This window comes from Littorina saxatilis, linkage group LG8 (assembly GCF_037325665.1).
Source record: "Littorina saxatilis isolate snail1 linkage group LG8, US_GU_Lsax_2.0, whole genome shotgun sequence".
Taxonomy (NCBI): domain Eukaryota; kingdom Metazoa; phylum Mollusca; class Gastropoda; order Littorinimorpha; family Littorinidae; genus Littorina; species Littorina saxatilis.
Window position 1 is genome coordinate 48,875,613 of NC_090252.1, and position 27,587 is coordinate 48,903,199.

General features: G+C 43.0%; 1 protein-coding gene across 2 annotated transcripts in view; it reads right to left on the bottom strand.

The window, feature by feature from the left end:
- Positions 1-18,433: 18,433 nt before the first annotated feature.
- Positions 18,434-27,587, bottom strand: part of LOC138973753 (F-box/LRR-repeat protein 21-like) — a 12,534-nt gene continuing 3,380 nt past the window's right edge. The window contains exons 2-7 of one of the 2 annotated variants that reach the window (XM_070346469.1): positions 26,079-26,606; positions 24,499-24,602; positions 23,651-23,848; positions 21,976-22,120; positions 19,906-20,372; positions 18,434-19,197 (exon numbers count right to left, since the gene is read on the bottom strand). In XM_070346469.1, coding sequence (XP_070202570.1) covers positions 18,849-19,197; positions 19,906-20,372; positions 21,976-22,120; positions 23,651-23,848; positions 24,499-24,602; positions 26,079-26,507 — 1,692 coding nt within the window. In that variant the 5' untranslated portion in view covers positions 26,508-26,606 and the 3' untranslated portion in view covers positions 18,434-18,848. The remainder of the gene's footprint in view (positions 19,198-19,905; positions 20,373-21,975; positions 22,121-23,650; positions 23,849-24,498; positions 24,603-26,078; positions 26,607-27,587) is intronic. The other variant, XM_070346470.1, reaches the window with a different exon arrangement.

The following is a 27,587-nucleotide window of genomic DNA, read 5'->3' on the forward strand; positions in this document are numbered from 1 at the left end:
CCTCTCTGGGTGTGTTTGTGTATCTCCCCCTTTCGATTTTTAAATCGTGAGCGCTAATACGCAATCTACACAGTGCTTTTCTGTGTTTGGGGTTGGTTACACATGTCAAGTATGCTTCACAGTCGTAATCGCCGTCAGTAATTGTGTTGTAGTATTGCAGTTTTGAGCCCTCAGTCTTCTTTCCTTGCCAAAATCGTACGTATTCGTATTCTAGTCCTCGTCGTAGAGTTTTCATCAGCGCATTCTTTTGGACTGCTGACTGAAGTATCCAGTTATGGTCCAGTCCGAGGTTACCTATGATTGCTCGAATGAAATGTATTCATTGCGGTGAGCTGTCTTGTGGTCTGTCGATCATGTCAGCGTAAGCCTGTCTGTGTGTGTGTGTGTTTGTGTGTGTGTGTGTGTGTGTGTGTGTGTGTGTGTGTGACTGTGTAAGTGCGTGTGTAATTGCGTGCGTGCGTGCGTGCGTGCGTGCGCATGTGTGTAGTTCTGTATGTCTGCCTGTACCTTTTTTCTTTTCTTTGCCACGGAACAAAAGTTAACAGTTGGCATGGAACAAAATGGTTACCGTTGCCACACCATTTGATTTTAGGAAGAGGGGGGCCGGGGGGGGGGGGGGGGTGGGAGGTTACCAGTGTTAGGCAGTGAAGCGAGATCATCCAGAGGGGTGTTGTTACCACGGTAGAGTGTCTGCACAGGGGTCCTGGAGCTGCAGCCCCTCTTCTTGTCTCCTTGACCTTGACCTTGACCTTCTGGCGGACACCCATCCAACTTGACATTCCTGGCCTGCGTTGCTGACGTTAAGTCCACCATGGCACCGTTGATCTGCACGTCCTTGATACAACCGCTAAATCCTGCAACCATGTACGAATAATATTCACTGGCCTTTTTCAGGCCTGATATTTCTTACAACACTGTGCGGATAATATGCATTGGTCGTTTTAAGGATTTGTATTTCTTACAACCATGTAAGGATTATAATTATGCACTGGCCTTGTCATGACCGGTATTTCTTGCAACCATGTACGAATCATAAGCACGAGCTTTTACAGCACCTTTATTTCTGACAACAATGTTCGGATTATATGCCCTGGCCTTTTTCAGGACTGGTTTTCCTACTACCAGCACCATGTACGAAAATGATATGCTCTGGCCATTTCAGGACAGGTGTTTCTTACAAGATTTGTCGTTTATATGCACTGGCCTTTTATGCCCAGCATTTCTGAAAACAATGTGCGGATTATATGCACTGTCCTTTTTCAAGACCCATATTTCTCACAACAATGTGCGGATCATAATTATGCACAAATTGTCAGGACCTGTATTTCATACAACAATGTGGGGACTATATGCACTGGCCTTGTCAGGAATGGTATTTCTCACAATGTGGGACCTATATGCACTGGCCTTGTCAGGAATGGTATTTCTCACAATGTGGGGACTATATGCACTGGCCTTGTCAGGAATGGTATTTCTCACAATGTGGGGACTATATGCACTGGCCTTGTCAGGAATGGTATTTCTCACAATGTGGGACCTATATGCACTGGCCTTGTCAGGAATGGTATTTCTCACAATGTGGGGACTATATATATGCACTGGCCTTGTCAGGAATGGTATTTCTCACAATGTGGGGACCATATGCGCACTGGCCTTGTCAGGAATGGTATTTTTCACAACAATGTGCGGATTATATGCACTGGCCTTGGTGAGCACCTGCAATTCTAATAAAGTTGAGAAAAGTGACTACTGCTTGTGACCTCTCACCTTTGGTTACGTTTGGGGCATTACTAGATGGCCAAACAGAACTGGTGAGGAAGGCCAATAACTCCGGACTCTGTTTGACCCCACCAAGGTAGATAGGGGATGTGAGATTCAGGTATCCTACAGGTTTATAGCCACTCACGGCCCAAGGAGTATTGTCGACTGCTAAATACAATGCAGAATTTGTCTGAAACGAAATAAGGTGTCTTTTATCAACACACAGCATAATCACAGCCACACACACACATACACACACACACACACACACCAACAAACACCCACACACCCACACTGGACACAAAGACACACGCACACACACACATGTACACAAACACACAAGCACACACACACACACATACACAACCACCAAATCGCACACTACACACACACACACACACACACACACACACACACACACACACATAAACTCATTTACACACACACACACTAACCCATGCACACACATACACACGCATGAACCCATTCATACACAAACACACACACACACATACACACACACAATCATACACACACATATACACACTCACGAACGCACACACACACACACACATACACTCACATAAACCCATTTACACACTAACACACCCATACACACGCATGAACCCATTCATACACACACACACACACACACACACACACACAAACACACCCCAGCCTCCCCCCTAGCCTGCACACATACACACATAGGCACACACACAAAGACACGCACACACGTTAAACCCATCCCAACAGCCATTACACCACCACCACCACCACCACCACAACCAACAAGAACAACGACGACGACGGATTTTCCCCACCTTTCTAACAGTGATGTTATGCCATTGCCCGTCGCACAAACGGATATTTTTCAGGGAGCAGGAGTTAACTTGCCACGGGATACGCCCATCGCGGTACATAAGGAACCACATACTCATCGCAAGTCCAGTTGGGATCAGGTAACCCACAAGATAATGCTTCTTTGGCCCGTGAATGAGGAACAAGAGAGCACCCGCGTTGTGCGTTGTTCTCATAGTGAAGCTAAGTTGAATGTTTCCTATGGCGGTTTGCAGGCCACAGGGTGTCTGACAGTTGGGAATGACCGCGTACCCTGCACGCAACAGACAAGAAAAGCAAATGCTAATACGACCCACCTTCGCCATAGCATACTTAAATGTGAATCACTATATTATATAACTACCTGCTGCTCTAGCTCAGAAGACTGAATCACTACGAATTATGTGCAGCTCTAGCTCATCAGACTGAATCACTACGAATTATGTGCAGCTCTAGCTCATCAGACTGAATCACTACGAATTATGTGTAGCTCTAGCTCATCAGACTGAATCACTACGAATTATGTGCAGCTCTAGCTCATCAGACTGAATCACTACGAATTATGTGCAGCTCTAGCTCATCAGACTGAATCACTACGAATTATGTGCAGCTCTAGCTCATCAGACTGAATCACTACGAATTATGTGCAGCTCTAGCTCATCAGACTGAATCACTACGAATTATCTGCAGCTCTAGCTCATCAGACTGAATCACTACGAATTATGTGCAGCTCTAGCTCATCAGACTGAATCACTACGAATTATGTGCAGCTCTAGCTCATCAGACTGAATCACTACGAATTATGTGCAGCTCTAGCTCATCAGACTGAATCACTACGAATTATGTGCAGCTCTAGCTCATCAGACTGAATCACTACGAATTATGTGCAGCTCTAGCTCAGCAGACACTGAAGAAAGTTACAAAGTACACGTCTTGACCCCTCTGATACCTGGACATATTCTTGGTTTAAACAATGTTTATTCATATTTTAAATGTGCATGAAATGTACCTTGACATACGGTTTGTTTGTTTGTTTGCTTCACGCCCAGCCGACCACGAAGGGCCATATAAGGGCGGTGCTGCTTTGACATATAACGTGCGCCACACACAAGACAGAAGTCGCAGCACAGGCTTCATGTCTCACCCAGTCACATCATTTATTCTGACACCGGACCAACCAGTCCTAGCACTAACCCCATAATGCCAGACGCCAGGCGGAGCAGCCACTAGATTGCCAATTTTAAAGTCTTAGGTATGACCCGGCCGGGGTTCGAACCCACGACCTCCCGATCACGGGACGGACGCCTTACCACTAGGCCAACCGTGCCGGTTTGACATACGGTGAAAACAACAACAAAGTGACTGTGGTGGGATGAACAAAGTTAAAAAAAAAAAAATACCTGTAGCCTACTCACCGATACAAGAACAGCATAAGACAGTACGAATTTTCGCTTATGTAAACTTAATCAGGAACAAACAAACAAACACAAAAGGCAACAAAAAGCAGACGCAAGGTTTGAAAAGAATATGGAGGGGAGATTTATTTCCGTTCCTAGAGTTCCTTCCCTTTTTGTGTTTCCCCATCCATATATTCTTTTCAAATCTTGTTCGAGTTGGAAAAGCCTTTTCTCTACCACACGCCGACCTACCGTCGCCCATGAAGTGGATCCCTTCACGGAGGTTGGAGGGGCAGCTTCTGGGGCTGGGAGGGGGCAGGCCGACAGCTAGCGTAGCAGAGCAGTTCCATCCGACTCCTCGCCACATTTCTGGGGCCTCTTTCTGTTCCAAGATCTCCACAGAGTGCACACAGCCCGCAAGCTCAATGCCTGCCGCCCTGTTCAGCTGAAGAAATCTGATGTTAATGATATACGATACCGATGTATGCACAGCCCGCAAGCTCAATGCCTGCCGCCCTGTTCAGCTGAAGAAATCTGATGTTAATGATATACGATACCGATGTATGCACAGCCCGCAAGCTCAATGCCTGCCGCCCTGTTCAGCTGAAGAAATCTGATGTTAATGATATACGATACTGATGTATGCACAGCCCGCAAGCTCAATGCCTGCCGCCCTGTTCAGCTGAAGAAATCTGATGTTAATAATATACGATACTGATGTATGCACAGCCCGCAAGCTCAATGCCTGCCGCCCTGTTCAGCTGAAGAAATCTGATGTTAATGATATACGATACTGATGTATGCACAGCCCGCAAGCTCAATGCCTGCCGCCCTGTTCAGCTGAAGAAATCTGACGTTAATGATATACGATACTGATGTATGCACAGCCCGCAAGCTCAATGCCTGCCGCCCTGTTCAGCTGAAGAAATCTGATGTTAATGATATACGATACCGATGTATGCACAGCCGCAAGCTCAATGCCTGCCGCCCTGTTCAGCTGAAGAAATCTGATGTTAATGATATACGATACCGATGTATGCACAGCCCGCAAGCTCAATGCCTGCCGCCCTGTTCAGCTGAAGAAATCTGATGTTAATGCTATACGATACTGATGTATGCACAGCCCGCAAGCTCAATGCCTGCCGCCCTGTTCAGCTGAAGAAATCTGATGTTAATTATATACAAGGAACTTAGTCGATAAATATCGACAGGGGGCCGACTAGTGGTTTAAATGTGAAATGTGTGTATAATAATGGGTGTGGGTCTGAAATGAAGTTAGGTAGTAGTTTACATTTGTTTTGAATAATTATTGGTATTTTGACAATGTGGGTAGCATGGAAATGTAAGCATTTGAATGTAAGTCTTAGGTACCATTGTACCCAGGAAGAGAGACGAGAGATAGGAGTAGGTTGCAATAGCTTTTGTGGACTTTGAGTTTTGTTTTTGGAAAGACATTGTTAAAGAAAAAGAAGACAATTACAGTAATGCAATATTTATTGTGAAAACCAACGATTGCACAAAGAACATGTGAGGCAACATTATGTCTATGATGGTGTGAAGAAAATTAGTTATGATTTATACTATTATTATTTAGACTTGAGACTGAATAGCAAAAGGCGAAGTGTATGTTTTGTGGTGTGAATTGAAACAAAATGAAAAGTGTAAATATCTGGGAAATTGTGGTTTAAAGACTTCGTTATTTCTTGATTGTTATTTACTATTATATTGAAGTGAATAGCAAAACGCTGTATTTGAAATTAGCATGGGATTTATATAAAAAAAATTAACTCAATAAGGACGGATAACTTCTATATGGTTTAGGCAAATAAGGCTGGGGCGGGGATGTAGCTCAGTTGGTAGCGCGCTGGATTTGTATCCAGTTGGCCGCTGTCAGCGTGAGTTCGTCCCCACGTTCGGCGAGAGATTTATTTCTCAGAGTCAACTTTGTGTGCAGACTCTCCTCGGTGTCCGAACACCCCCGTGTGTACACACAAGCACAAGACCAAGTGCGCACGAAAAAAGATCCTGTAATCCATGTCAGAGTTCGGTGGGTTATAGAAACACGAAAATACCCAGCATGCTTCCTCCGAAAACGGCGTATGGCTGCCTAAATGGCGGGGTAAAAAAACGGTCATACACGTAAAATTCCACTCGTGCAAAAAAACACGAGTGTACGTGGGAGTTTCAGCCCACGAACGCAGAAGAAGAAGAAGAAGGCAAATAAGGCTAATTAGTATGGAAGAAACACTTATTTTTGCCCCTTGGGGCATTCAAGGCAACAAACAACCACATACATCTGATTTATAATTTAGTGAGACATAAAAAGCTTTATGATAATTTTGTAGTGATTGAAAAAAAGGATACGTTTGAGATTGTTGGCAGGGGTGAGCAAAAGTGTGACCGACTCAGCGCAGAGATGATCAAAGAGATTGCTTCGTAGTCTATCAGTGTTGTGACGAGCGTTGGCTGATGGTAACGAGTACATATGTGTGTAGTTGTGGTGTGTGTGTGTTTGCGCGTTGGTTTGGATTATGGGTGTAATTTTTAAAACAAATGTGACAGTAATAATGGAGTTCACATCAGTGAGGTTAGTTTGAAATGGAACACACGCACGTTTTTGAAAAAAACAATATGAAATTTTGAACCATGAGATCTTCATTAAATAATAAACTGAACATCAGCAAAACATCAAAGCAATTTTTAATAAGGTTTGAAAAGCTTGACTTACTATGTTAAATAGTGGATTGAAGGCTGAAAACGCCATTTACAAATTACATCTGAGATGGGGAGGGCGGGTGGGGGGGGAGTGCTGAAAGTGTGGATGAGAATTACAAAAAAAAATGCTGAGTGGTTAAAGGCTGCCCTTTTCGTAGCGTTCGTTAATTAATTCCTCAGTCTCAAAGTGAAAGTGGATGTTTTCCGGAAATTGCAAAGTTAACAAGAATACAGAAAAGCGCGTTTTCCTGTTTATCACAATACGCTACCGCGCTAATCTGGCGTGTCAATAATATCACTACGTTTTGGACGTGGAAGGTGAGCGATTTCCTTCACGCGGGGATTGACGACGCTGTACTGTCTGTGTTGATCACAAACCTACTATCAGTGGACACATCCAAATGCAAACGCCTGTTCTTGACAACTTGCCACTGATCTAAAATTATAGATCAGTGCAACTTGCTGGGTCCTTTGCCGCCACAGACACTGTAGGTAAAATGTACAATGTATTTTCTGATTTGTTCACAAAAGCTTTTTTTTTCTTCTTTTTTTTAAGATAACAATGTTTAATGTCACTGTATGTTTGAAAGACCATAGTCACATTTGTAAAACAAATGTTAGATTAGAAAATATTAAATAACATTTTGGTTCATGATTTTTCCTACACCTGTGCTGAAAATAAGAAATGAAAATGTCGGTATATAAGTCATTCAATTGCAGTATAGGGTGACGTATTTCACAACTTCCTGTGTTACACAAACTCAGTGATAACCAATTTTGCCTTCACCCCTCCCATAGGGTGACGGATTTCACAACTTTCTACTGATGAACAACTGTTGCCTTCACACCTCCCATAGGGTGACGGATGTCACAACTTCCTGTGTACACAAACTGATGACGTATTTCACAACAAAATGGCGCTGCCCATGGTCAACCTCGAAACTATCCTATGCATGCACGGCCTGGTGGTGACTGTATGATTCATTTTCTGATGCTGATAAGTTGAAGTCATTTCCACCGGAATAAGCTTATTTGTGTGTTGAAACAGTTTGTGTTTCTTTATTTTTATGTTTTAATATTTTAATTTTTTTTTTATTCATGTACCCCCATGGGGTTTTCTAAACAATAAATTATTTGCCTAGTCAAAAACTCACCCAAGGGTCCACGCGGCTGTGGACGGAGAAGCTGCGAGGCACCCCGCCCAGGTACAGGTCCGTGTCAAGCTGTAGGGTGCTACCTCTTTTGCACTTACTATTGCTCTCTATCATTTTTGCTGTTGCACAGAGACACACAAAATACGCAAACACGCGTTTGAACGCACACCCACACTCAAACGCAAACGCCACAGACAGACAGACAGACACGCGCGATCGCTCACACTCACACACACACACACACACACACACGCACACACACAGACACACACACGCACGCACGCACGCACCCGCGCGATCGCTCACACACACACACACACACACACACACACACACACACACACACACACACACACACATCGATCAAAAATTTAATACATCATTGTGTCATGGACCAGACTGTGTCTTTCTCAATGAACGTGTTGATTAATATCAGGCATATGAACGCATGCAGTGATAATATCTGTTTGACACGCACATTCCGCCAACGTGAAGCATTTGAACGCATACATTGATGTTTATTTGACATGCACATTCCGCCAGCTTGAAGCACTTGAACGCACACATTGATGTTTATTTGACATGCACATTCCGCCAGCTTGAAGCACTTGAACGCATACATTGATGTTTATTTGACATGCACATTCCGCCAGCTTGAAGCACTTGAACGCATATATTGATGTTTATTTGACATGCACATTCCGCCAGCTTGAAGCACTTGAACGCATACATTGATGTTTATTTGACATGCACATTCCGCCAGCTTGAGTCATGTGGACGCATGCATTGATTTCTATTTGACAAGCAGTTGTGGACATTTGAGCCATGTGAACGCATGCAGTATTGTCTATTTGACTCGCAGCTTTGGTAAGCTTGAAGCGTTACAAACAATGGTGTGTGCTTGTTGTTTTTGTTGTTGTTGTTTTCGTTGTTGTTGTTGTTGTTGTTGTTGTTTGGCGTAGTATTATCACTGTTGTTTCTTTTTTTTTCAATGAACTGTCTGGGCTAGAATATGGTGTGGCAAATTCTAGCTTTATTCTGTAGGTGTGGATGTGAACTATATCGCCATGTCTCCGACAAAAGCCACTTTACACCTACCAAAGTAGGTTTGGTCGACGCGCAGAGATCCCATGTTTCCATCTTCCCATAGCGCCATCACAGTGTGTTCCTTCCCGTCACTCAGCTTGCTCAGGTTGCGGTTTTCCGTCCGCTCGACATTGATAAACACGTCTGCCACGCAGCCATCTGGTTAAAAAAAATGTATTCAAAATACATACAGGGCTCCCAAAAGTGCGCGTCCCTGCGTCTTATACGCACTAAAAGCCGAAATCATGAACTAGAAATTCATGGATCGAGGTGGTCCCGATGTCATGAACTGAAAACTCTGCTGAACAATCCCTCTCAAGGCTGGCAATGCGCATGCGCCAATCTTGGACTTAAAAAATGCGACCCTTTGACCGAACGAACCATGGGTTAGGGTTATGGTTAGGATTAGGGTTAGGTTGTTCACAAGCTGATCAATCTCCCCATGTTAGAGCATGCGCATTGACCGCATTGAGAGGGATTGTTCAGGCAGAGTTTTCAGTTCGTGACACCGGCACAATAAACCTAAAAAGAGCGGGTCCCGCGACGCACTAAACTTCCGCTGTCGTGCGACCCGAAGGTACTCTTTTCAGACTTTAGTCGTTAGCTTACATTACAAAAGAAAGACTAGAAGTCAAGTTGAAAGAGTGTGTTTGTGTTACACATAACAAGGTACAGTTGAAGTGCCCTTCTCGAATATTCTGGTGGTAAAAAAACCCACTTTTATATCACATTATTTGCGATTACAATGCGTTGTACAATTATCCACACAAGGGGTTTGCTGCTCCGGAATTCTTGGGACCTTCTAAAACTCCGCTTAGCCTGGGGGTCCATGGACCCTCTAAGTCGTGGGTGGCCCGGTGTAACACGAGAAAATTACTCCCACGAGATTTTTACTCCGGAGTAAATATTTCGTACGAAAATGTTACTCCCTTTACAAAAAAACTACTCCCCCATAACACAAGAAAATAACTTCCAACGACAGGTGTGTTCCGAGTCAACATTTTGGTCGAAAATGTTACTCCCCTGACGAATAAATAACGAATAAATTATTCCACCAAAACACGAGCAATTTAGTACCCACACCAGGACTGGTGTACGCAACTTTTACTCCCCTGTCCCCTGTTGGTCTTGGTGGTGGAAGGGGAGGAGGGAGGGTAGCGCGACATTTGTTTGCGCGAGATCACATATTGGCATTATTCCATCGCCCGCATCCCATTTTTGCGTACGAGATTTTTACTGGAAGTAAAAAAAAATGGGGAGTAAAAATTTCGCGGAGGGAGTAATTTGTTCGTGCCTTGGGGAGTTATTTTTTTTGTACGAAAGGTGTACTCGGGGTAAGAATTTCGAACGAAATTTTTACTTCGGAGTAAATTTTTCGTGGAATAAAAATATTGTGTTACAGTACCGGCCTGACAATGACATGTTACAATTAACAGTGTTCAGCGAGGACACGAACTCAAGCAAACAAGTTTATATCACGTGACCAAAACAGTGACATTACAAATTACACAAGTCTCCATGATAGTGGACTCGACAAGAATTAACCAGAAGAACAAACTGTGGGAGTGGGGTGGGGAACTAAAGCAAGACAGAAGAAAGCAGCCATCTGCGGGTAACAAATATTATGTCTGCCGTCAGTCACAATTGCACGGACCATCTGGGGCACATTTTGAGATTATTCAAAGCTACATTTCTTTATGATTTTCTGTCGTGTTTCTTGTGTGTCCACTTTTAAAGGCTGTTAGGTCCAGGTTCTTGTGTGGGTGTTATTGTGTCCTTATTTAAAGTTTTTTCAGATGTAACCTTAGTTGTTTTGTGATTGCCGTCAGTCACGTTTTGTTTGTGTTTTCAGGTTCATTTAATGTTGTTGTTTTTGCATGTCGACATTATGGAGATCCTATCAAATTCTGTCGCAACTTCTGCACGAGTCGAACTTGTCAAATTTAATATGTGTATTGATGAAAAAAGTGATTCAATATTTTGAATTTGAATTTTGAATTTGAATTTTGAATTTGAATTTTGAGTTTGCATTTTGAATTTCAATGTTGAATTTGAATTTTGAATTTGAATTCTGAATTTGAATTTTGAATTTGAATTTTGGAATCTGTCATTAGGTAGTGGTATAAATGTGTCTCACCATTGTTGGCATACGTTAGACGTGGGATGCCTTCTACAAGTATAATAGCAAAGTACTGCCGCTGGTCGCTGGATGACATAAAAGCCAGTACGCCGTTCTGAGACCTGATCGTCGCCTTCACACGAAGGCCTGCAAATAAAAAACAGAAATAGATTTAGCCCCAACTTCATTGGGCGAAGTCGACTGACTTTGCGAAGTCTTCTTCACGAAGTAAGGTGCACAAAGCTTTGGCACTGAATTTTCGGTAAAAAGACTTCGCGAAGTAAGCTGCACAAAGCTTTGGCACTGAATTTTCGGTAAAAAGACTTCGCGAAGTAAGCTGCACAAAGCTTTGGCACTGAATTTTCGGTAAAAAGACTTCGCAAAGTAAGCTGCACAAAGCTTTGGCACTGAATTTTCGGTAAAAAGACTTCGCAAAGTAAGCTGCACAAAGCTTTGGCACTGAATTTTCGGTAAAAAGACTTCGCGAAGTCGACTTCGGGCTCAATCAAGGACATCATCAAGGACTGTTTTTTTTTATCATGATTATGAAAGGTCCACGTTCAAATTTGCTTTTATTAGCGGCCCATCCCATACGCACACGCAAAAAACCCATAAAAACCCGAATGGCAAAAGCCCCAACGTTAGCTAGAATACAACATATGTTGAACATATTATCAAACGAATCCTTACAGTCATACAAACACCAATTCACCAAGACTGTGAACCTGGTGCAGAAACACATATATTGAGATTACACATACATACGCACAATTACACGCACGCACGCGAACACACGCGTGCACACACAAACACACGTATGCAAATGTAAGCGCGCGCACACACACACACACACACGGCACACACACACACCCTACTCTTACCCTACCACACACACACACCGTGACACACTCCACACACACACACACAAACAATCCCCTACCCACCACCACCCAACAAAAAAGTACCCCCCCCCCTTCTTTAATCTACCCTTTTCTTCAATCATGATCATCACTTACAGTACAATCAGTACCTATCACTGACCTATATAGGGACGCCACCAAGCGGGCAGAGGACGAACGCGATAGTAGCCAGTGCCCGTCAGACGAGACCCATCAGAGTAGGTCAGTACGTGTGTCGCGAAGGGCACGTCCAGTTTCTGCACTCTGTACTCGGTGGGGAAGGGGGAGGAGGAAGTGGAGGGGGTGGGGGTGGGGGAGAGCCAGGCAATCCTCACGGAAGAGGAGTTCTCTCCGTAGATATATATGACAGGCACCGGAAGGCTTGCTTGTGCTGTTGAAAATGAACAGACGTGAACAGATAGTGAACAGACGTGAACAGATAGTGAACAGACGTGAACAGATAGTGAACAGACGTGAACAGATAGTGAACAGACGTGAACAGATAGTGAACAGATAGTGAACAGACGTGAACAGATAGTGAACAGACGTGAACAGATAGTGAACAGACGTGAACAGATAGTGAACAGACGTGAACATTAGTGAACAGACGTGAACAGGTAGTGAACAGACGTGAACAGATAGTGAACAGACGTGAACAGATAGTGAACATTTGTGAACATATAGATTGATTGATTGATTGATTAAACTTTATTACAGAAGGATGGAGATTTTAGGCATTGCCTAGTCTTACAATCTGTCCTTGCAAACAAAGACGAGAACAAAACAACACATGAAAAGAGTATATGGACACTACGAGAGAACAGACGAGAACATTGTGAACAGACTGTGACGAGAACAGGTAGTGAACAGACGTGAACAGAGAAGGAAAAGATAGGCAACAGACGTCAACAGATGGTGATCATACGTGAACAGACAAAGAACAGTCAAAAACATAGTGAACAGACGGGAATATATTGCAGATAGACGTGAAGAGATAGTAAGCATGCCATGCCTACGTTAACACATAGTGAGCAAACGAGAATAGTCACCTGAACACATGTGACTGAACTGATAGTAAACCGATGTTGACACACGAAAGACGGACATGAACAGAGAGCCTATAGTTACCAAGTCGGGAACGTTACCACACCGAAGAAAAGACGTGAGAATTCTCGTGGTCAATTGACCGTACAAAGGCCGAAGGGGTCAGATCACAGTAGAATGTCAGTGAGCGATAGACAATAGAGTGAGCCTTGAACTATGCAGACAAACACACACTTCCTACTGAGCACGTTATTGAATACAAGCTGAATAACGTCGAGTTAGTGACTATAGCTCCCATCCCAAAAATAATCGTCCCCTAAACGCCTTGGAAGGTGTGTTACACCCTGCACAGTCCGTGCAAGTAGCTCAATACAGCTTGATGCGTTTAATCTTTTCTCCGACTTACCAACGCCAGCCTGCAAAAAAGCCGTGGTCAGCATATAGGGAATTTGCGGGAACATCCTGCCACAAACTCATTAAAGTCCCATGGCTGTAATGAGATGACGAATACAAACAAACAAACAAACAAACATACATACACACAAACAAACAATCGAACGGACCATCAATACTTCACGCCATTATAATCAACCAATATTCAGGTCAACAAACGAATGTATGAAACAAGGGGAAATATATGTGAGCATTGAACGTGACTAGTCGCGTGTTTGGTATTCATTTTGTGTTATTTAATTGTTAGCTTGGGTTGTTGGATGGTTGCACACACAAAAATACCACTGACACACCGGAAATTACGTGGGCACACACAGACAAACTACACAAAAATACCACTGACACACCGGAAATTACGTGGGCACACACAGACAAACTACACAAAAATACGGACACAGACACATGTATACACACACGCGCCCACACGCAAGCACATGAGTCGATTAGAAGCAGGAAGGAGGGGAGGAAGAGAATTAAGAAGGCAAAGAGAGGGGGAGGAGGAAGGCAGAGAAAAACAACACTACTGGGGGAAAAGGAGAGAGAGAGAGAGACAGAGAGAGAGAGAGAGAGAGAGAGAGAGAGAGAGAGAGAGAGGGAGGGAGGGAGAGAGAGAGAGAGAGAGAGAGAGAGAGAGAGAGAGAGAGAGAGAGAGACAGAGAGACAGAGACAGAGACTTGGGGAAAAGGAGAGAGAGACAGAGACATAGACAGAGAGACAGAGACATAGACAGGGAGACAGACTGGGGGAAAAAGAGAGAGACAGAGAGAGACAGAGAGAGACAGAGAGACAGAGACTTGGGGAAAAGGAGAGAGAGAGAGAGAGAGAGAGAGACACACACACACACACACCCACACTCACACACACACACATACGCACGCACACACACACGCTCACACACACACACACACACACACACACACACACACACACACTGTTTTCTCAACAAGATTAGATAGAAGAATCGCACCAAACACGTACATGCAAGTTGAAGGAAATGAAGCCCAAGAGAACTCAAGTGACAAACGAGATATATTAGTACAATGACCCACAGACTGATCTAAATTACTTGTAACCTCACCTTTCTTGACTTTGCGAAACTATCAAAATCTCAGTGACTCAAGCTCTGCAGATCCTTTGAAAGAAACGCTGCCTCCAGTTGAAGAACTGGCTATTTTTGTAAAAATGCACGGATATCGCATATAGATAAAGGAGTTCACCAGGAAATCAAATCTGTCAAAATATCAAAAACAAAATACTCGATCCTGGCCTTTTTTTTCTTCCAGAAAGCGATGTAATGCTAATTTGACGTCATGCTGCACATTGAGTATGACGTAAGCATGTACACAGAGCAAAATGGTTTGGGCCAGCCAGGAATAATTTCTCGACTCTTTTACAAAATCTGGAGATCCCCCCCCTCCCTCCACATACACACACACACACACACTGAGAAAGTTATCTTTTTTACCAATCTTTTCATCATCATATCTTGAACGGTCGACCAAGCGCTCAGTTTACACAATTTTGTAGGGGAAGGGCTCCTAACAGTAATATGGACCACTTTTTGTTTCATGCAGATAACTAGCTTGCTTTCTTGCGAAGAAGTTTCATTTTGGATTTGGTAGTCCTTCTTTCTTAGGTTAACCGTTAGGCCTTATTAGAGTGGAATAGCTTTGATAGATATTCAGCAAAAATCAAATACAGAAAAAAAGCAAAAATGGTCCATATTAGGAGCCTGGGCGCCTAATATATATGGACCACTGAAGCGGCCTTCTCGAATCACTGTAAAAAGCCCCCTATACTTCAAAATAACATGTTACAACTTAGTGTACAAGTCAGACTAATCAAAATATGTTTTATATTTATCTGTTTCGGGTTGATGAGAGCATTATTTGAAGCACACCAGGAAACTAAAGAAGCTTATCAAAAACAGAGTGAAAATAAGTGAAATTATCAACTTCCACGAAAAGAAGACTATTTGTGATATTTTTTTTAAATCTCGAAGGCTAGTTATAGGTTATTTCCAGCAAGCTTCTGAATGAATTAATGAAAATAGCATTTAGCTTTTATTTTCTTCGATTTGTTGAAGGTGGTCCATATTAGGGGACTCACACATACTTTGAGATTTTGCAATTATTTTTTGTTTGCAGTAGAAACTCGGGGTCAACACTGCTAAAATGTCACAAATACGGTCTTAACGGTCATATGTAGCATTTTTTGTGCGATAAAAGCTTTGGCTGTGGACAGAAACGAGTCAGTTTTAGGCGGCAAATTTAGAGTGAACCCTGCCACAAGTGAAAACAAGTCGCGTAAGGCGAAAATACAACATTTAGTCAAGCTCAGTCGAACTCACAGAATGAAACTGAACGCATTGCATTTTTTTCCGCAAGACCGTACACTCGTAGCATCGTCTGTCCACCGCTCGTGGCAAAGGCAGTGAAATTAACTATCCAAAAAAGCGCGGTAGCGGTTGCGCTGAGGAGGATAGCACGCTTTTCTATAATTATCTCTATTCTTTTTAACTTTCTGAACGTGTTTTTAATCCAAACATATCATATCTATATGTTTTTGGAATCAGGAACGGACAAGGAAATTGTTTTTAAATCGATTTCGGAAATTTAATTTAATCATAATTTTTATATTTTTAATTTTCAGAGCTTGTTTTCAATCCGAATATCTATATATATATACGACTTGTGTCTGTGTGTCTGTGTGTCTGTCTGTGTCTTCGCGATGCACGGCCAAAGTTCTCGATGGATCTGCTTCAAATTTGGTGGGCTTATTCACAGAGACCCCGGACACAACCTGATCGATGAGATATTTCAACACGTGCTCTCAGCGCGCAGCGCTGAACCGATTTTGTGCGCGCTGAACCGATTTTGGTTCCACCTCAGCTACCCGGGCCCCGGTCTCGAATAGCAGCTAGCATCTGCTGAAGAGACATTAAACCCCAAACCCGGGCCCCCATACCGACACACCAAAGCCAAAGTTCTCGGTGGATCTTTTTCAAATTTGGACACCGTATTCAGCTACACCCCGGACACAATATCATCGATGAGATATTTCAACACGTGCTCTCAGCGCGCAGCGCTGAACCGATTTTGGTTTTTGTGTTCATTTCACCATTCCCAGTAACTCTTCCTTATCTTCTCATCTTCTCCATGTTTTCAGCGTTTACCTCCCTTCCTTCGTATGGTGCACTATAGTATGAGGGGGGCATCTTCGGATATTCCCGGCGTTCTGTTACTATTTTTAGAAGGTCACCGCAGTGTCCAGAACGTAAATTGGACCCGTAAATTATCCTCACTGTAAAAGTGCAAAGGTCGAATCAATTTATAGCCACGCGAAAAATACACTGTCATCTATCTCTCTATAGATACGGCTTCTCTGTGTTTGTGTGTGTGTGTGTGTGTGTGTGTGTGTGTGTGTGTGTGTGTGTGTGTGTGTGTGTGTGTGTGTGTGTGTGTGTCTCTATGTGAGCAACACCTGGGGATTGTTCAGTTCTGTTTGTGATGTGGTCTGGCGGCTTTTGTGTATTTGTATGTACTGGCCTTCCTTTGAAAAGCCATAACAGATAAGCTCTAAATTGCTCAATCCTGTTTGAGTGGAGTTCGCCTCCAAAGGTGACTAACACGGTTACATTCGTCGACAAGGATGGGACTCGATATGGTCAGGAATGGCATTATGGCCACTGAATCATTTTCGTGCTGTTCCCATTCCACGAATCTGGGAGGGACCTAAGCTTGGCGGGTCCATTGTTCGGACCCGGCAAAGCCGGCATACGGCTCTAAGTACTTCTTCCCGGCGAAGCCGGCTACCCGGCGAAGCGGGTATTCATCTAGTATTTATATGTTTTTAGAATCAGAAAATGATGAAGAATAAGATAAACGTAAATTTGGATCGTTTTATAAAAAAATAATTTTAATTACAATTTTCAGATTTTTAATGACCAAAGTCATGAATTAATTTTTAAGCCTCCAAGCTGAAATGCAATACCAAAGTCCGGCCTTTGTCGAAGATTGCTTGGCCAAAATTTCAATCAAGACAGTACCGCCTCAACTTTTACAAAATGCCGGATATGACATCATCAAAGACATTTATAAAAAAAATGAAAAAAACGTCTGGGGATATCATACCCAGAAACTCTCATGAAAAATGTCATAAAGATCGGTCCAGTAGTTTACTCTGAATCGCTATACACACACACACACACACACAGACACACACACACACACACACACACACACTCACAAACTCTCTCTCACACACACACACACACACACACACACACACACACACACACACACACACACACACACACACATACACCACGACCCTCGTCTCGATTCCCCCTCTATGTTAAAACATTTAGTCAAAACTTGACTAAATGTAAAAAGAGAAAAAGCCTAACGGTTTTGAGGTTTGTGTTTCTACAACTGTTTTGACATGTGAAAGTTATCCAGAGAGGGTGAATACAGCCAATGAAATTGTTTTGAGCGCTCTAGCGCCGTTAGTTTGTCAGAACAGGAGGTGGTCCATATCAGGAGCCGGTCCATATTAGGAGCCCTTCCCCTATCACACAAAAATCAGCCGATTTTTATGAAATTATTGCATACTTTATTCAGACAAGAACGAGTACAAGCTCTGAATTACATTTTACACTGATTCCATTTCAGTAAATTATGTCACTACACGAGAATAAAGAAAGCGCCCCCCCCCCCCACACACACACAAAACACGCACACACACACACACACACACACACATGCTCTCTGTCTGTCTCTCTCTGTGTCTCGGTCTTTCTTTCTCTCTCTCCCTCTCATTTATTTCTCTCTTACATGTCGCGAATTCTCAAATCTATTTTTCAAAGTGTACATTCTCAAATCACAAGCATAAGAAAACTAGACCCAAGTAGCATCTGGAATATAAATATACTTTCACAGGATAAATGACACACAAGCAGAGCCATCAAGTCGAACGGAATGTTTATTATGTGGAATTGTTGTGAAAGCCCGTATGTATCTTGCAACAATGTTAACTCAGGTGTAATCAAACCACAACAACAAAAAGTCGAAATCCCCAAAAATGTGTTCACAAAATTACGTGGAATAGTGTCCAAAATGTCAGAGTACCTTATGATACCTTGCCTCTGAAGAAAGCCGTAGTTGGGTTTTTTTCCAGATGTTTGTCCGAGCAAAAGCAAGGGAACTCACTCTTTCACAACCCATACAAACCCGACAGTGTTATTTCCGGAATTTGTCGATTCCCACTGGAAGTCAATACAATCTGTAACAATTGTAGACCAAAAGTAATCTGACACTGCCGATAGCATGTTCATGACACTTTATAGTCTTCCTTCTGTTCTCGATAATGTCACACATGGTCATAGCACCAACGGTTCCCACGGGAAACCCAGTCTCTGGGACACCTGCTGGCAGAATTCGGCCTTGACCTCTTCCTCTGTCTGCACGCGGTTGAGGTCGTCGTCATTGTGATGACCCGTGATGGTGGACACGAGGTTAAAGGGCGTGGGTCGTTTCTGCGTCTTCTCGATGTTGCGCCAGAGGAAGGAGAACTCCCCCCACCTCCTCCCCCCGCACTCAGCGAGCTTGAGGACGTTGTAGTCGCTGATGTCGCCGTGGTAGAGGAGGTGCTGGAGGTGGGTGCAGGTCCTCACCATGTCCAGGAGCTCCAGCTCGCAGTCCTGAGGGTCTGAGAAACAGCGGAATGACCTGCGGAAATAAAAAGTGTTCGGAAAAACTGAGTGTGAACAGAGGTGGCCACTTCTGAGGTTGAAGTTGTCGTCAACAGAATATATTATTCAATTATTCACGGTTTTGTGTGTTGTGTGTGTGTGTGTGTGTGTGTGTGTGTGTGTGTGTGTGTGTGTGTGTGTGTGTGTGTGTGTGCGTGTGGGTGTGTGTGTTCATGCATTCGTGCGTTCGTGCGTGCGTGCGTGCGTGCGTGTGTGTGTGTGTGTGTGTTTGTGTGTGTGTGTTTGTGTGTTTGTGTGTGTGTTTGTGCGTGTGTGTGTTCAGGCGGCCACGGACACACAGAGGAACAGCACACACCCGTCCTACTGCTCTAGCTCAAACTCTCTGTCTCTCTCTGTCTATCTCTCTCCGTCCCTCTCTCTCTCTCTCGTTCTCTGTACCCCCCTCTCTCTCTCTATCTCTCTTTCTCCCCCTCTCTCTCTCACCATCCCTCTCTCTTTCTCCGTTCCTCTCTCTTTCTCTCTGTCTCGCTCTCTCTCTGTCCCTGTCTCTCTCTCTCTCTCCATCCCTCTCTCTTTCTCCGTCCCTCTCTCTCTCTCTTTCTCTCTGTCTTTGTCTCTCTCTCTCCATCCCTCTGTCTCTCTCCATCCCTCTCTCTTTCTCCGTCCCTCTCTCTCTCTCTCTCTCTCTCTCTCTCTCTCTCTCTCCATCCCTCTCACAACCCACCTCAAGGTATCACAGTACTGATGCATCAGCTGAAACGCCTTCCTGTAGCAGTGACAGTTGATGTCGAACGTTATACCCACCAAAGGGATCTCCGGCACCAAGAATTGAGCGAATGCGAACTCGGGTACATCCGCACTTATCGTCATGGCAACCACAAACTCGGGATTACATGCCGTCAGCGTCGACCAGGGCAAAGGAGATAACAGATGTTCCAGAAAGCCCGTAGACCAAAACCCGTTTACTTCCACCGACATTTGTTCTAGGCGTACGTCCCGTGATTTCACAAGGGCTTTGAAGAGAGCGTCACTCAGCATGTCGGAAGTGACGTGGAGATGACGTAAGCAGCGGAACTTGCTGACGACACTGACGGCAAGCTCGCCTGGGGCAGGCAGAGTGCTCACACTGTTCTCCGACGTTCTTGGGAGGCGTAAGGACTTTAGTTTGTGGCATTCCGCTGCTGACAACATCTGTTTCACACCCGAAAAAAGAAACAAGTCGCGTAAGGCGAAAATACAATATTTAGTCAAGTAGCTGTCGAACTCACAGAATGAAACTGAAAGCAACGCAACGCAGCAAGACCGTATACTCGTAGCATCGTCATTCCACCGCCCGTGGCAAAGGCAGTGCACGTGGAATTGACAAGAAGAGCGGGGTATTCGTTGCGCTGAGAAGGATAGCACGCTTTTCTGTACCTCTCTTCGTTTTAACTTTCTGAGCGTGTTTTTAATCCAAACATATCATATCTATATATTTTTGGAATCAGGAACCGACAAGGAATAAGATGAAAGTGTTTTTAAATTGATTTCGAAAAAAAAAATTTGATAATAATTTTTATATATTTAATTTTCAGAGCTTGTTTTTAATCGGAATATAACATATTTATATGTTTTTGGAATCAGCAAATGATGGAGAATAAGATAAACGTAAATTTGGATCGTTTTATAAATTTTTTTTTTTTTTTACAATTTTCAGATTTTTAATGACCAAAGTCATTAATTAATTTTTAAGCCACCAAGCTGAAATGCAATACCGAACCCCGGGCTTCGTCGAAGAGTACTTGACCAAAATGTCAACCAATTTGGTTGAAAAATGAGGGCGTGACAGTGCCGCCTCAACTTTCACGAAAAGCCGGATATGACGTCATCAAAGACATTTATCAAAAAAATGAAAAAAACGTTCGGGGATTTCATACCCAGGAACTCTCATGTCAAATTTCATAAAGATCGGTCCAGTAGTTTAGTCTGAATCGCTCTACACACACACACACACACACACACACACACACACACACACACACACGCACAGACAGACAGACACACATACACCACGAACCTCGTCTCGATTCCCCCTCGATGTTAAAATATTTAGTCAAAACTTGACTAAATATAAAAAAGTAGAAACTGAAGCTTACTTTGCATGGTACAGTGGAACCCCCCTTCTACGACCTTCTGAAATCTAAAAAAATCATTATGCCAAAAAAAAAAGTCTGTTTACGGTATCCCGACCGACCCAATTTTTTCGCGCGACCCTAGACTTTTTTTTGGCATTTGGGGGAGAAAAAAAAAGTTTTTTGGCAAAATAACTTAAAAATATATTTTTTGGGAGAAAAAAAAAATCCCGACCTACCGACCCTATTTTTTTGGCCTATGTTACCGTAAACAGACTATTTTTTTTGGCCTTACCTACAAGTGAGGGAGTCTGAAAATGGGGGTAAATATACAGAGGCTCTTGAGAGTATTGCTTGAAAACAAACTACTAACACCTTGGCTTGTTCTCATTGTCCAACCAAATCTTTGTTCTCTATCCACGCGAGGTTTCCAATTTACTCATAATCTTCTTCATCGCTTTTACCAGAGAGCCAGATAAGCAGATAGACACACACAGACACAACAGCATAGAGACTAACACACTCGCACGCACACACGCGTGGTAACTACACTATAGTGTTAATACACTCTCATAACTTACATATTAACACAGTGGCACATATATACTGACAAAGCATGCAGACAGTTGCAATAAATGCAATACAGCGGATAATAAAAAACATGAAGCCCACCCGCTTCCCACCTGGTGTAGCTGGTGAGTGTCGTCATTGATGAGGTAGCTGTGAGGCCAGTGCAGCACGTGCAGGGCGCGCAGTGACGTCGCCTCTCTCAGAACCAACACCACTGACGTCAGCAGGGTCTCGTTAATAGACTCCACTCCTTGATACCTGCATGTAAGAAACGGCAGTCGATATCTGCATTATTATATGATTTAACAAATCAAAAGAAAGCCTTTCTTTTCAAGAAAAAAACACAGTTAAGAAGTTATCATTGTTCGCTTGTGGGCGGGGCTTCTTCTGGACAGCTTTCAGTGTGAAAAACGCAGCAAAGCAAAAATGAACAAGTCGCGTAAGGCGAAAATACAACATTTAGTCAAGTAGCTGTCGAACTCATAGAATGAAACTGAACGCAATGCAACGCAGCAAGACCGTATACTCGTAGCATCGTCAGTCCACCGCTCATGGCAAAGGCAGTAAAATTGACAAGAAGAGCGGGGTAGTAGTTGTGCTGAGAAGGATAGCACGCTTTTCTGTACCTCTCTTCGTTTTAACTTTCTGAGCGTGTTTTCAATCCAAACATATCATATCTATATGTTTTTGGAATCAGGAACCGACAAGGAATAAGATGAAAGTGTTTTTAAATTGATTTCGACAATTTAATTTTGATAATAATTTTTATATTTTTAATTTTCAGAGCTTGTTTTTAATCCAAATATAACATATTTATATGTTTTTGGAATCAGAAAATGATGGGGAATAAGATGAACGTAAATTTGGATCGTTTAATAAAAAAAAATTCTTTTTTACAATTTTCATTTTTTTAATGACCAAAGTCATTAATTAATTTTTAAGCCACCAAGCTGAAATGCAATACCGAAGTCCGGCCTTCGTTGGAGATTACTTGACCAAAATTTCAACCAATTTGGTTGAAAAATAAGAGCGTGACGGTGCCGCCTCAACTTTCACGAAAAGCCGGATATGACGTCATCAAAGACATTTATCAAAAAAATGAGAAAAAAAACGTCTGAGGATATCATACCCAGGAACTCTCATGTCAAATTTCATAAAGATCGGTTCAGTAGTTTAGTCTGAATGGCTCTACACACACACACACACACAGACAGACAGACAGACAGACAGACAGACAGACACACAGACACACATACACCACGACCCTCGTCTCGATTCCCCCCTCTATGTTAAAACATTTAGTTTTGACTAAATGTAAAAAGAGAGGAATAGATCAAACCGAAGAGTAGAGGGGAAAAGTGTGAAGTACTTCTGTTTTCCGGGGAGGCGGTTCAACGTCGTCTTGTGATTTAGCCACTCAGTTACAATTCAATCTTTTTATTCTGTCACAGAGATAAATTTAGCGTTGCCGGCGATACCGGATGTTTTACAGGCACGGGAAAACAGAGATACGATATGTCGCACCTGCGTTGTTGGCCTTTAAGACGTCGTCATCCTTTTCAGACAAAATGCAACCCTCTTCTTCTTTTTCCGGTTTGTAGCCAAAGTCCAAATGGACGATTATTGCCACTTTTGGGATAAAGAGAGGTCAAACTAGCGACGATAAAATAAAGTGACGGGCTGCTTATTTTCAGGTATCAATCTAAACCAATCCGGCTGTCGTAGCTGTCCCCGGGGTAAAACCCGACCCCGACTGTATCTTAGAGCATGGTATGGATGGTGTCCTACCTGTTCCCCCATTCCCTGTCCCCGATGTCTAAGGTCAAGGTCTCCAGGCGCCATGTTTGAAGCAAGTGGGACAGGATCTGACGTGTGTCATCCTCCATCTCTTCCGGCCTCCCGCGCACGCGCAGGGTGACGTCACGATAAAAATGGCCGAACTTTCGGGCCAGTTTCTTGTCCGTCTCAGGGAGAGTGAGCTTGTCTCTGGCAACACACAAAAGGACAAATAGATACACTAAGAATTTCTTTTTTATTTGATCTAGAAAAAGTTTGTTAGCTCACGTTTAAAAGCTTCTGGGCTAAAGACAAACCTACCCCTTTATCTCTCTTTCTTTCTCTCTCTTTCTTTCTTTCTCACTCTTTCTTTCTCTCTCTCTGTCTCTCTCTTTTTTTTGCCCCCGTCCCTCTTTCTCTCTCCCCCCCCCCTCGCCACTCTCTCTGTTGTCTCCCCCTTTCTCACTCCCACTACCGCGCTATTCTGGCTAGTCAATTTCACTGCCTTTTCCACGAGCGGTGGACTGACGATGCTACGAGTATACGGTCTTGGTGAAAAAATGCAGAGCGTTCAGTTTCATTCTGTGAGTTCGACAGCTTGACTAAATGTTGTATTTTCGCCTTACGCGACTTGTTCTTCTTTTTGTTACTCTCTTTCTCTCCAATCCCCCTCTCTCTCTCTCTCTCTCTTCGTCCCCTCCGCTCTCTCTCTCCCTCTATCTTTCGTCTTACACTGCTCTAATTAAATATGTTTGTCTTTATTCAATTGTTGTTGTGTGTATGGCCTGATTCCTTGCAAGAAAAACATCTACTTAGTCTACCAATTCTTTCGTTTCACTTCTCATCACAGTCCATGTTACCTTGCCATGTAGAAGTAGCCATGTACAAGGGCTTTAGTAAAAGAAATGGTGGCCTGCCTCCACACAGCACCGTCATGAAACAGCGTGTTAAAGAACCAGTTCACCTGCAACACAGCAAACACACAAGTCATCTTGAAGAAGCTCATGTAGCCACAAACCCACCAACGAAGCACAAACATAAACATATTTAGTATGAACATGCAGGATTTCCGATGAGATTATTTCTGCTAGTTGAGGTGTATTACTGAAATAAATACGGCTCCGTTGTGAGGTGGGGGGTGGGGGGGGGGAAGAGATAGAGAGGGGAAGGGAGATAGACAGGAGGGGGAAGGAGTCAGTTAGACATACAGACAACTACAAGGAAAGAAAGACAAGAGGCAGCAAACCTTGAAAGACTGAAAGGGTTATGAAACATGCATCACATTTCTTCAATTAGTATGGGGATTTCATGCATTTAATGACCCCCTCCAAAACAGAAAGACACAAATAGCATTCGACAACAAAGTGAGAATGCTTGGAGCCATCGGAGCATTTAAGAAAGTGAAAAAAGCAGGACTATAACCTTTTCGTCTTCTCACAGAATCGAACCAAATCCAATAAGTCTCTCTCTCTCTCTCTCTCTCTCTCTCTCTCTCTCTCTCTCTCTCTCTCTCTCTCTCTCTCTCTCTCTCTCTTTCTTTTTATCAGTATTGTAATCTGCATGTTATGTTATGCTCCGGCCTTACTTGTAGGCGAACGGTATGTTATAAATATGTCCGTCTGTCGGTTATGTCCTAATATTGTATATATGTGTCTTGTATACTTGCCATTTACATTGTATATATATGTGTCTTGTATACTTGCCATTTACATATTTATTATATACTGAAAGGCATAAATTCTGCAAATAGTGCATTGAACGATTTTGCTCTCAAACGAAAATCAGATTGAACCTGTAATTTGTAGTTGACATCTTGAGTGTCGGAGCAAATGTTTAACGCTGTCAGCGTGCGATTTGCAGTATTGCCGATCCAGCCACAGCTCACTGTGCTAATAAAGACAATGGGCTGAACGGGTGACAATAACGTAAAAAAGATAGTGTATGGCCCTATAAAATGCAACTGGCTGTTTGGCTGTATCAGATATCGCAATCATGCCACGACTTGATGAAGGAGAGAGACAGCAAGCGATTGGGATGCTTAGAGCTGGCCAAAGCATTGAACGTGATGAACACTGAACGTTTTCCGAAATCATTGCGCTTGGACTCAGTCACTTTTTAAAAAAAATTGTCATTTCATGATGTTCTATTCAAAATCAATAAAGCGAAGGTTTATAAACACTAAAATGGCCAATAGATAAAATATTCAAACATTGAAAACATTCACCACTGAGTTGATTTTTTGTGATTTTTTAAAGTTCAGTTTGCGGAATTTATGCCTCTCGGTATACATGTTGAAGGATGAATGATGATACATTGTAGACGGATGCATGTTATTGATTAAAAGCCCCACAATGATACAAAAAAAACCACAAAAAACAAAAAAAAGTTTCATGAGGTAAGAGAGTCAGAGAAGAAAGACCAACAAACAACTAAAACCAACCTGAGAAAGACGGAATCTGTCTGCCAGGGATAGAAGCTGAAACACACTGACCCAAACCAGGTCTGGTAAATGGCTGAAATCCGGACCTCCGTCATTTTCTTCGACGTCATCACAACCTCTCACGTCATCACCATCGTCGTGTGATGACGAGACATTACTGCTGACGTCATTTTGACTTTCTGATACAATCTGGCTGTCTTTTCTGACGTCATCTCGATGTATGTCAATGGAGGATGACTTTCGTGCTGTATCACCCTCATGTTTTTGTGATGATAAATGTACATTTTCTTTTGTGTCTGTTTCGTCGGTCAGCCGGTCAATCGAGGCAGTGGTACATGTCCCGTTTTTTTCTTCAGTTGAGACCGTGAGGGTTTTCTGTGTGTCGTCATTATTTGTGACGTCAGTTCCTTTGCCATTGTCTGAAGCCATGTTCTTGATATCAGATGATTTATTGCCTCCTTAATGTACACTGTAACATGTGCTCAAACTTCTGCTGACGTGTTAATGGAACTGTGGTGACGTCACCTGCTAACAATAACAAACCAATTAAGATGTCTCTACGACCATATTAAGATCACTACATTTCTCATCTCTGCACTTGACGTGGTTGTTGGAATCCTGAGAGAGAAAAAATACAATGAGTTATGTTTATTTACTCATTGTCCATGCTGTTGAAGTCTGTGAACAAAGTGCAATACAAAAGAAAATAAGGCACAAATGACAATAACTTCATCTGGTGTTTTAGTGTACCCCCCCCCCCCCCCCCAACCCCCCCCCCTTGTCCTGAATTGTCCATGTCAGCTAACACATTCCTTACCATGAAACTAGGTTGGCGCCGCAGCAGTTTTGACCAGGCTTTTTTCATGTCATAAGGCTTCACTTGGTCACATACTAAAAATCGTATTCCTGATTGCATTGACCATCACAGATACTGTCAGGCTTTTACACACAGTACAAACACCCTTCCATTTGAACGCTCACCAAACGGGAACATCCTAGGTGCCCTACGTAAAGAGCGAGCAATTTTCAAAGAAATAATTTTGCGAATTGTCTCAGTAGACAATCGGACCGTGCGTGGTGCGTTTTGGCGCTAGACCTAACTTTTAAAATCTAAATAATAAATTGACAGCTTGTTACACAAACATTCTTAAATCAAAAAAGAATTCTTTTTTCATCAAGACAAGGTCAGTACAATTCGAAGTTTTGAAAGTTTGAAAAAAGAAACGCCCGGAAGCAGGGTCACGCAAGGTTGTGGTTCTCGTAGCAGACGCCGGTTTATGCCTATCGCCAGTTCCTCTGAACAGTCAAAAGCCATCGCGAGAGTTCTTGTGAACCACATCCGTTTGTTTCGTGCATAGCCAGAGGTACATAATAACGTGCTATTGCAGATAAGCTCACAGCGAGTCGCATTCAACTGACGACTGCATTGTGAAAAAGGGAAACTGGATCCCACGGGTTCACGATGGCTCAGGGGTAAGACTGATAAACCACGCAAAAATACTTGAAATT